Source organism: Diabrotica undecimpunctata, chromosome 6 (genome assembly GCF_040954645.1).
Source record: "Diabrotica undecimpunctata isolate CICGRU chromosome 6, icDiaUnde3, whole genome shotgun sequence".
NCBI lineage: Eukaryota > Metazoa > Arthropoda > Insecta > Coleoptera > Chrysomelidae > Diabrotica > Diabrotica undecimpunctata.
In genome coordinates, this window is record NC_092808.1 from 6,721,419 (window position 1) to 6,732,775 (window position 11,357).

At 32.0% G+C, this 11,357-nt stretch overlaps 1 protein-coding gene across 1 annotated transcript; it reads right to left on the minus strand.

The window, feature by feature from the left end:
• Positions 1-1,441: 1,441 nt before the first annotated feature.
• LOC140443058 (1,5-anhydro-D-fructose reductase-like) lies at positions 1,442-6,907 on the minus strand. Its single transcript, XM_072534111.1, has 5 exons — positions 6,726-6,907; positions 4,213-4,554; positions 3,262-3,509; positions 2,918-3,178; positions 1,442-1,596 (listed from the first exon to the last, which is right to left on the minus strand). Exons 1-5 carry the CDS (start codon positions 6,786-6,788, stop codon positions 1,557-1,559), a joined length of 954 nt encoding a protein of 317 aa, XP_072390212.1. The 5' UTR covers positions 6,789-6,907; the 3' UTR covers positions 1,442-1,556.
• Positions 6,908-11,357: the final 4,450 nt, after the last annotated feature.

Genomic DNA, 11,357 nt, shown 5'->3' on the forward strand with positions numbered 1-11,357 from the left:
ATTTAGGCTGTCAAATGGAGATTACTCCAAAAACCAATTGAAACAACCCCTGATTAAGTTGATAAAATTGTTACGTGTATGCACGAGTTTCATAACATTTATCGACAAGGACGGAATTGAAGAATTGATTCTTCACGAGATGGACCAACTATCATCCAATTGCGGTGAAACTGAACAACCGGGTCCATCTGTCAACATACCTTCTACAAGATGTGCAACAACGGAAGTCATTCGCGCAATATTTTTTACATCATCCATTAAAGAGTTAACTTTGATGGAACTTTTCTATTATATTTTTGTAACTAATGAAAATAACAACTGTTACAAATTAATATTAAATATTCAAACAATATTTGTAGAAATTTATAGATACCTATCTGTTGTATTGCATTCAGCTGCTACTTCCTTCCATATACGTATATCAACATCCATGTATTTCTGTACGATTGATCCCACAACGGAGGTCGTTCTTGAATCGAAATAATTAACATTTCTATAGCAATACTCATTATTTTTTTGATGTGACAAAATAATAAACCATAATTACTTTAAAGACAATATATTGCGCAACATGACTCAACTGGTTGAAACAGGGAACTTGACTGAAAGATGGCAGAATCCGCGCGGCAAAAAACGCTCGAGCTGCTGGTATGTAGGATTGCTCAAAACGGTTTGGCTTCGGTCGATCATGCTCGGCGCGGCCCGGCGTTGTATTTGAATGCTACCATGCACGATACACTTACACTGCTTACTTATCGTGCTACCATGCAAATCCTGGTTATTTAGCGCAATGTAGCTGAGATCGTTTTAAAGTTTTGACTTTATTACAATTTATAGGTTGGTAAAAAGCAGCCAGCGGTTCCGTGTGAGTTTTAGATTTTGATAGAATATTCTTTACAGTATTTTAAATAAAAGTAAAGGCTCTATATGTTTCTGAAATATTTTTTCTCTGAGTGCGAATTATTCAAAGATTTTCTGTTTTATAAAAATCATAATATACGAGATTTTCATTATAAATACTTGACTCTTTACTTGATCCGTTTTCATTCATCGTCTTAGAGATATTACGGCTGAGTAACTGCTTAATATGTTTATTTAAAAAATTCTCTAACCAGCGTATCGTCTCTCCGTGCCGGTGTGTTGGTGTGAGGCAATTAAATTTTACGACTTTTTTGTCTGGAAATAAAGGGAGTATTGAGTATCATATTGATTTAATGTTATAATTGCGTATATATAGTCAATCGAATTTGTACCACCAAAGCAAACTGTATTAAAATAAAACTTTAAAGCCACACTTGTGTATTTTAATATAAAAGTAATTTTTTTGTACTAGAAATTAATTTTGTATTTTTTCGAACCAGGAATCTTTTGCGGAAAGTAACTGCGGGACGTTCCTAATGCAACAACGGCATTTATTTTTACATTAACGAGGAACTGTAAATTTAGTAACGTATAATAAACTGCCATATTTTTTACATGAATATATTACAAATATTAATTCTAAAATATAATAGTATGTGTACTAAATAAGATTAGCACTGTAGACACCATAAATGTTAGTTTCTTCTGAATGGATACGCTGGTTGTTCGGCTACCCTACAAAAGACAATTGAAAAATAAGTTTTATTTAATATCTCCAGAATATAATAAGTGGTTGTTTATATTTTGGCACAAGGATAGAGATAACTAGCAACTAGGTATTTATATTTATATTGCTAGGTAAATTTTACCCAAGGTTAATCGAAAAACCCAATATAACTACATTTAAAAGGAGGTAATTCTTTGAATTGTCGGCAATAACTAAATTTTTGATTTTTAGAAAGTTTAAAAGTGAGGTTCTGTTTTAGCCAGAACGCAAGCGCTGACAACTTCATTAGTTCTTATGAATCTTTATGTCGTTAAGGTTCATTGGTAAAAACGAATGAATTTAAATCCCAGTATAGGGAAATATTATTTTGATTTTCTTTATTTAATTATATTCTATTGTTCATGTATTATTGCATCTTATTGAGATGTATCTAAGAAAAGCAAGGGAATGTTATATATTTTTTTGTTAATGAAAATTAATTATAAAGGTATGTTAGCTGTTAATGGATATATCAGTCAAGTTAGTTATCTGTGATATAGTATTGTTTTTGGTATCTGATTTAAGTAACAAGTGGTATATATCGCTTAGATTCTTAATGTCACTCTTAACATTAATGGAGAAATCGTTAAGGAAAATATAAGACATTTCAATGAACTCTCTTTTAGATTTATTGTTCTCACGGTGGAGAATTGTAGTGTTCGTATATTTCATGAGATGACCAGTGGAATGGACATGTTTGGCTAATGCACAACGGTCAGGGTGAAGTCGAGAATCACTTTTGTGTAGTGTAATACGTGATTTCAATAATTGAGATGTTTGACCGATGTAGGAATTGTTGCAAGAGAGACATGGAATGTTGTAGACAATATTACTAAGCCTATCTATGGGAGTCTTATCTTTTATCTTAGAATAAAGATTATTAATTGTTAGGGCTGATCTACAAGCCACATTAAGTTTAATGTTGTTATTATTATTGCCAAAGCTATTTTCAACACTTTTCAGAATCCTTGTTAACCCCGGAGTGATATCTCTGAAATATGGTAATGAAAAATATTTGTTTATAGGAGTATCCGAGACTGGGTTCCCACTTAAGACATCAGGATCAGCATTGTTAGTCGCGAAGGAACTTCACGACTATTTCACCTTCCTTCGCGACTAACAATGCTGATCCTGATGTCTTAAGTCGAAACAATTGATACACATTAGAGTCTTTCTTGCAGATTTCCCCAATATTTAAGAGTTTACTATATATATATATATATATATATATATATATATATATATATATATATATATATAAAATCTAACAAATAAAGTTATATAACTTACCCTGGTAATATTTTCCAATCTCCCATACGAGCATCTTCTCCAACATCTAGCCCATTAAGTTTTTTCATATCTTCATCATCTAAATTAAAGTTGAAAATATCAAAATTACTTTTTAATCGCTCAGGATTGACGCTTTTTGGAATAACGATGATATTTTGCTGCAACAGGTATCGTAAAGCAACTTGAGCACTACTTTTGTTGTGTTTTTTGGCTACATCCAACACAACAGGGTTAGCTAATATGTTGACCAAAGTTTTTTCCCTACAATAACACAGAAGTTTGAAAAATGTATAAGATGATACCTTAGACTATTATGATTATTAGGAAGATGAAAGCTGACTTACTTTATGCCCAATTTTTTTAAAAACACGTTCATGCCAGGAGTTCCAAGTGGCGAATAGGCTGTTACTGAAATTCCATTTTTCTGACAGAACTGTACCAGTTCTCGTTGTTGCAGAAAAACATGCAATTCGACTTGGTTGTTGGCTGGTTTAATTTTACAGTTCTTCAAAATATTGTCGATTTGGCTAACTGTGAAATTGGATAAACCGATAGTTTTTGTTCTCCCAGCTTCGACTTGTTTCTCCATACTCTGAAATAATGTCAATATTAGTGATTTAAGTCAATTGCTGTGTAATATATTGGCATGTTGTTCAAAGTCGCAAAATATCCATATTAGCATAGGTAACAAATCCGAAGTTTATGAAAATCTACATATTGTGAGTAATAAAAGTGTCCCACCAAATCTACTGGATGAAATTATATTCAAAAGACTTCAGTTGTTTGCCCATTGATGCCAAAAATGTTGACTCAGGATCAATGCTAAAAAACTCTTCAAATTTTAAATTAGGAATGAACTCTCGACCAAATTCTAATAAACATTGGTTTGCCGTTACACTTCTGACTCCAAAAACAACGTTTGTTATGGCCAGGGTCGGATACATGGGGGGAAAGGGAGACTTTCCCCCCAAGAAGGTCCAAAATTAAAGAAAACGTCTTTTATGTGGTTTGAGTTTATCTTTTTTATGTCTTTTGGTGGATGTTTCATTGGAAGTTCCTCCGCCCCCCAAGTTGGAAGTTATCCCCAAGGCAAATTCATCAGTCAAAATATACAAGTTTCAGATTTTAGAGTGGAAAATCATGGCATCCACCTTTTTAGGCTTAAAGGGGATTTGCTCAATTTTATGCTCAAATGTACAACCTCCAAAATTTTTGCAATTGGTGAAAGTCGAAAAAAGTTGAAAAAAAAAATAAAAGATATGTCTTGTAAGGACAAACGTAGACAACATACTCACCTTCCATACTCCCAAATGGTCTTCCTTTTCAAATACTATACTTCCTTCAGTTTCTGCAATACCAATTGGAAAGTGGATCAAATACAAATCTACATAGTCTAATCCCAGTTTTTTCAAAGACTCAGTTAAATATCTTTCGACTCGGTCACGATGAATACCACGGATTGGAAGTTTCGTCACAATAAAAAGATCCTCTCTTTTTAATTTTCCTGCGGAGATCCATTGGTTTAAAACTTTGCCGATTATGTGTTCATTTTCGTATGCAGCTGCTGTATCAATATGACGGTAACCAATCTCCAATGCCACGTTCAACGCTTTCTCTAATTCTGCTTCATCGGTAGCCTAAAAGTTGTATAAATTTTTTACTATATTTACTTTTTTATAATATTAAATAAACCTAACATGGCAAGAAATAAAAAAAAAACAAAAATTGCAAAGAGAAAACCAAATATAACTTATATCTGTAATTTTGGTGATACATGATCTATTAATTGGAAAAAAACTGGGAAGTGCCGAATGGCATAAGACTATGAGAAGAAGAATAAGACCTATTTATCCCAATTTAAAGTAGGTTCTTCCTTGGACCAAGATTAATCTTTGTATTGAGTTTCAAGACTCTAGAATTTTTCCTCCAAGAAAAAGAAAAGAGTAAGAATAAAAGTATAAGAAGAAGACTTATCGCTTCAAATTCAACAGGGTTTATCCATAGACAGGGAGATATCTCCTGGAGATTCCTAACAGAATCCTAAGATTCAACCGTACATTTAGTAATTAATTTTGTGCTGTTTGTCAAATTTTGACTTCGACTGGAAGTTAATATACAACGAAGTAAAGTTGCCTCCATATTTCTATCGCCCATCGAAAAAAGTTGTGGTACAAATGTTTAAGAAATTCAAGCTGCCGCTATCCAGGGACGTATCGCGATATTGGTGGTTTCATCGATTATTGTTGTAAGTATTAAATTTTTTGTTTTTCATTTTGCAGATTTTTGTAAACATTCGTACAAATTTTCTAGGATTGTTCAGTCAAAACAATCCTTTTGTTTGGAAGTCGTAAACTTTTAAATTATTGTACAATGTATATACTCTCATGAGACTGAATAGCTCATGAACGTAAAGTCCTGACAGGACTATGACAAGGGACAGGCGGCACAAGGTTTCATGGCATAGATAGAGGTTAAGCACTTTAGATTAGGTGATGATGACACTGTATTACTGAAAGTAATAATAATAAAGATGTACAACAGTCCGTATTAAACATTATTACATGGCGCAGTCAGTAGGATTGTATAGGATAAATATTATAATTATAACGACCACGTGAAAACAACGAAATTTCAATACAACTCAACAATAAAGCAATGCACATCTATAAAACCTCGTTGTAAAGATGACAACTAAATGAAAAATTTGTAAGTCCAGACCCCATAACAGGTTGACTGCCATGAGGACCACATGTGTTACTCAGTATCTTGCCATTGTCAAGTTGTTGACTATTTTTTTGTACTGATTTTTAGAGTTACGCTACTTGTTAAATAAATATTTAAGCTAAAAAAGCGTTTTTATTACACTTTGATAAACGACCTTTATAAAAAAAAGTATAATACCATCTAGCTACGGGCTAAAATCATGTAACGGTTTTCTGAGGCCAAAACTTTAATTCCTCCATATAAAAAATGTACAAGTCGAGTGACTGCTTAGGTACACGGCATGCAGTTTTGTAAGTTATACTGAGTACCATAAATGGCGCTCAATATTTGAACTTATCTTCTGGACTGAGTACCATATATGGTACTCAAATGACTCTTTGGCAATGCAAGAAAAAAGAAGATGGCAGTCAACCTGTTAAAGATAAGCACTTTAAAGAACTTAAAGTAAACAGTTGCATATTAGGACAGTTCAAATTATTAGACGATTAGTACTAAGCACGAGAAATTAAACTTTTTTTCCACTTTTAAGGACAAAAAAGCAAGTTCATTATTGCAACCGAATTCAACCTTATTCTGAACATTATATTTGAAACATTATTTGGTTAAAACATCTCATTTTTGGTGTTAAAAAAATATCTTAATTTATCTGGACTAAAGGTGATATTTGTTTTTTTAATTTGCCGAAGATGGAGGGAACTTTACATGCGCTAATTACCGATATAAAAATTGTTTATCAACAAAATAAAACTTTAACAATGAAAACAAGAAAACAAAAATTAAATGTTCATGTTTGAAATTTTATATTCATTTATAGACTAGAATTTACAAATAAAAAAATTATAATTAAAATGAATAAATAAATTAATAAATGTACGCTTCCATTATTTGTGATTATTCTTCTTTTTCAATTAAATAATTTAATAAGTTTGTTACAACGGAGGTAAACGTGTTAAACGGTAAATATTACAATCCAATCTGAAGAGCTAGCACGTGAATTATGCAGTCCACAGTTGGAAGACATAAATTTTAAGACGGAGTACAATAATTATAATTAAATAAATACTCATTTTGAATTTGAACTTACTTGCCACGTACCGAGGCCTACCGTCGGCATATTAAGTGAACCGCATGGTACAGTTTTTGCCATCTTATTTTGTTGATACCGGCACACTAATATTGTCACTTGTATCAGAACGTCAGATCAAATACTATAATAGTAAGCGTAAGCGCTCGCGCTGGCCTTGTACAGGGAATACTATATTGAAACCAGTTTAAAGTGCTTTAAATAGCTACCAAGTTCATCTTAAAAAATGTAGTGGGAAGAGATAAATTTAAGGTCGAATGAAATTACATAAAATGTTATGTTTATATACATAGATATAGATTATCAGACAGAAATACATATCGACGCTTGAAAGGTAAAATGCATAATACGCCACTTTTTGCAAAATAGACTTTATACACCATAAGATTCAGTGAATTTTTCTATGTATGTACAAAGGGAATTTAGGCTGTTTGAACTACTTTTTTGGCGTATTAAACATTTTATTTTTAGGATGGTTTTGAAAGAAACTATGTCTTATGCTCCAAATTTTAGTCCAAAAATATGTTATCTGTCGTATAACACACCTAACAAGTTTACTTCTAGCAAATAAGTCAATTTTACTTTCATGTATTAGAGCCTTAAAGCCATGTTAGTCATTTCATATGGCAGAATATATATTGCATAGTGGTGCTTAAAACAATTTTGTTTACGGCAGTTACGGGTACAGATGGCGTATTATACATTTTATCTGTTTAAAATAATATCACACGTGCTACATTATCTACTTCGAAGACGGTCCTTCCAAAGATAAAAAGCATTTTAAACAATTTACACTTTGTTTTCATGATACAAAATATGCAATTTTAACGTTCTAACGGATACTTTTGGCCAGTCTTGCATTTTTCGGCTTGTAAACAACTAGTTTTTCTCTGTCAGTTTATGTATGGTGTAATAAATACATTTTTTTCGTTCATGAAGGTAAGTGTTTCGTTTTAATTATAAATATTCTGTAGTTAGATTTTTATTATGTATCTTATTATACCTATTATTTTTAAAATTTCAAACATAACCTCAACACAGAAGTAAAGACATGGTTTATTAATATTTTGCAAAAAACACTTATAAAATATTAATAACATAAGTCTGATAAGTACATAACAATTGTTTCAATTCATACTTCACCTACAGAAACTATTTTTTGGTACACAATGTGAGCCAAAATGTTCGCGGCAAATGGGAAATGTTTTATTATAAATCTCTTAGACACATTTCTTCCTTATTTGGTGCTCAAGAGAATTTCAGTCTTGGCAATAAAAACATTTAATTTTTATACATAGTATTCTCATACTAAAGTTTAAAATATTGAAAGATTTACAGCAGCTAAATTTGAGAGTGTCATAAAAGATATAAAAATGCTTTATAATTTATTGTCATTACTCTGTTCAGACCCAATCCTCTGAATTTTTGTTACTAAAAGTGAAATTTGTGACAGTACTAATTTATATTAAGAATAAAAAAACAGTAATATTCATTTACAGATAGTATTCAAATTTAGTATCGAACATTTATTTTAGAAATATTATAAGTGTCATTTTGAAAAAATATAATAACTTAAAGAAGGTTGTTTTTACTTTCAAAGCATTTTTTTGCAGATAAAAATGTCGCGAGCAGATCGTATTATGAAAATAGTTCAAAACAGAAAGAACATTATAGATCTTCAAACAAGCTGTTCTTCATCCACAAAGGTAATCCAGAAGGTCACGGGTTTATATCACGCTGCTGGTTCTTTCAATGTGATTGAACAACATAATTTAAATACTTGCAGCCGCACTTCTATGGATTATTTAGAACAAAGCCAACCTGTACCTGATTGTTCCTCTGAACTTATTTATCAGGCGTCGCCAATTTATACAGATTTACAACCAATTCAAAACAATGCATCTGCAGTAGTTGCTCCTGCTATTGTGTCTGAAGTTTTTCCTGAAAATTCACTATTGACTGATGAATGTTTACCAATAGTTTCCCAAGAAATGCAGATCCACTCCAATAATAATCAATGTTTGGATATTGACACCCCAGTTTACCAGCAAAATTACTTCAATACAAATCAAAGATTGGTACAAGATGTTCAAAATTCACCAGTTCTTGAAGAAACCGTGGGTATAGACGTAGCTAACTTTCGTAGCCGTAAAAGTGTTTTGCAATCGGCCTATACAGACTTCTTAGATGAAGAAGAAAGAATTTTAGAGTACGACTGCGATTCAAGTTCTTGGGAAGGTTCGTCTGAGGAAGAAGATAGTACAGAGGAAACAGCAGCCAAAAAGAGATTGAAAAGGAAAGAGAAGAAAACAAAAGCGGTTGCTGCTGAAAATGGAACAGTGGGAGAATCAGCATATAAGAAAAATCGGCCTAATAAAGCGAGCGAAAGGCAACAATTATATCGAAGTGGCAAACAATATAAGAAGAAAAATGGCATAGAAGTTCCAGCAAAAGAAATAGGACCAAATCCATGTCAACCAAAGAAATGCACTAATCGCTGTAACGATATATCTGAGGAAAGAAGATTAAATATATTTAATTACTTTTGGTCACTATCTCCACAAAGACGTCGCGATTGGCTTGTTTCGATGTCAAAGAAAGAATCTGTTAAGAGAAAGAGAGTAAAACATGAAAGCAGAAAGTCTAATACATTTCTATATTTTATTAATGAAGGTGAAGGACAACGTCAAGTTTGTTTGAAGTTTTTATTATCTACTTTGAATGTATCACAAAGATATGTATATTACACACTCTCTAATGCTTGTTATGGTTTGGGAAAAGAGGACATGCGAGGAAAAACTATCCCTCCGAATAAAACAAAAGAAAAAGTGTTGAACTCTGTAAGAAACTTCATTACAAGTTTGCCAGCAGTGCCGTCACACTATGCAAGAAAAGACTCCACCAAACTTTATTTGCCGAATGAGTTTAAGAATATTACAAATCTTTATAATCTATATAAGAAAAGAGAAATAGAAACAGGTATCGATGTTGTGTCAGAAAGGTTATTTAGAAAAATATTTACGAACGAATTCAATATCGGAATTCATATTCCCAAGAAAGACAAATGTGTCAAGTGTGTTGGTTTCGAAAACAACCCTAGACCGGAAACTGAAGTAGAAAAGCAAGAACATGATAAAGAAAAAGTTGAAAGTAAGAAGAGATTTGAATATCACCAAAAAATTCATGAGAAAAATAGAAGTATCCTGTGTGTCTCCTTCGACTTACAGAAAGTTTTAAATACACCGTACGGGGAAAGTATGCTACTTTATTACTCCAGAAAATTGGCATTGTATAACTTTACTTTCTATGAAAGTACAACAAGGAAAGGCCACTGCTATTATTGGAATGAAAGCCAAGGAAAGAGAGGAGCTAACGAAATAGCCACATGTCTGGTATCGTTCATGAAAAAAATTGATGACCGTGGGAAAATCACGAAACTACTGCTTTATTGTGACTCATGCCCAGGTCAAAATAAGAACCGTACTGTTTTGGCCTCTCTCCACTACAACTTGATGTCCTGCAAAAATATAAATGTGATCCAGATTAATTATCTTCTGCCAGGTCACTCCTACATGCCAGTTGACAGCATGCATTCTGTCATAGAAAAAAGCATAGCTAAGCATATTATTTGGGCACCTTCACAATGGCCAACTGTTTTTGAATTAGCTCGTAACATTCCTGAACCTTATGCAGTTCACCCCATGTTTCATAAAGATTTCATTTCATGGGATGACATATCAGACAAATATTTTAAAGGAAATCTTGCAGGAAAAATAAGTAAAATAAGAGTCGCTACATTCAAGAAGTCTGAACCAACTAAGATGTATGCAAAGTTTTCAATGGCTTCAGATGCTCAAGAGGAGATCATACAAATCATCGGTAAAGTAAAAAATCCACCAAATTGCAACTTATATCCAACATCTTTGTCAATTTCCAAACAAAAATATAACGATCTGAACAAATTGTGCCACTCGAATGTAATACCCTTGCAATATCATAATGAATATTTAAATCTACCTAGAGGTAATAGTGTAAATGATGTCCTTCCAGAAACTGTCGAAGAAGATGGACTTCAACTTTAATATTGCTGATGTGTTTTTTATTGTTTTTGTCAAAAAACCTTACTTGTTTTTTTTTTTCGTAGTAATAAAGCATTTTCCATTAACTTGAACTATTTCTTTTCGTCTTTTGATGTAAAATGTCTAGAATATCTAATAATGATGCAATAAATATAATACAATAATATTAGAATTTAAACCGAGAATGACTTATATTCTTGTAATTTTCACAAAAGTCACTTCTAATAGCATGCATCTCATAACATAAATACATTATAAAACATTTCACCTTCTCACAAAGTTACTCATATTTGGTAAATTAGCCGTTTTCAGTTCCCTGGTTATATAATGCATTATGTTTATAATACATTTCTCCTGTTTGCATTCAAGAATCACTTTGTATAATGCGCCATTAATTTTAAAACTAGATAGTATTTCTTTTAGAAATTTATAGCATAAAAAGATTCTACTATATAACATTTATTTTCCTAAGATTGGTCAAGATAGTATGCTTACAACAAAAATTATGATTTTTTTTTTAAAATTTCAAACTTTAAACGGTTCTCCTGTAAAA

Coding starts and splice junctions, on each gene's coding strand:
- LOC140443058 (XM_072534111.1), bottom strand. CDS start 6,788: ATGGCAAAAACTGTACCATGCGGTTCACTTAATATGCCGACGGTAGGC. Junction 4,555..6,725: donor TAGGCCTCGGTACGTGGCAA/GTAAGTTCAAAT, acceptor TACAACTTTTAG/GCTACCGATGAAGCAGAATT. Junction 3,179..3,261: donor TTAAAAAAATTGGGCATAAA/GTAAGTCAGCTT, acceptor GTGTTATTGTAG/GGAAAAAACTTTGGTCAACA.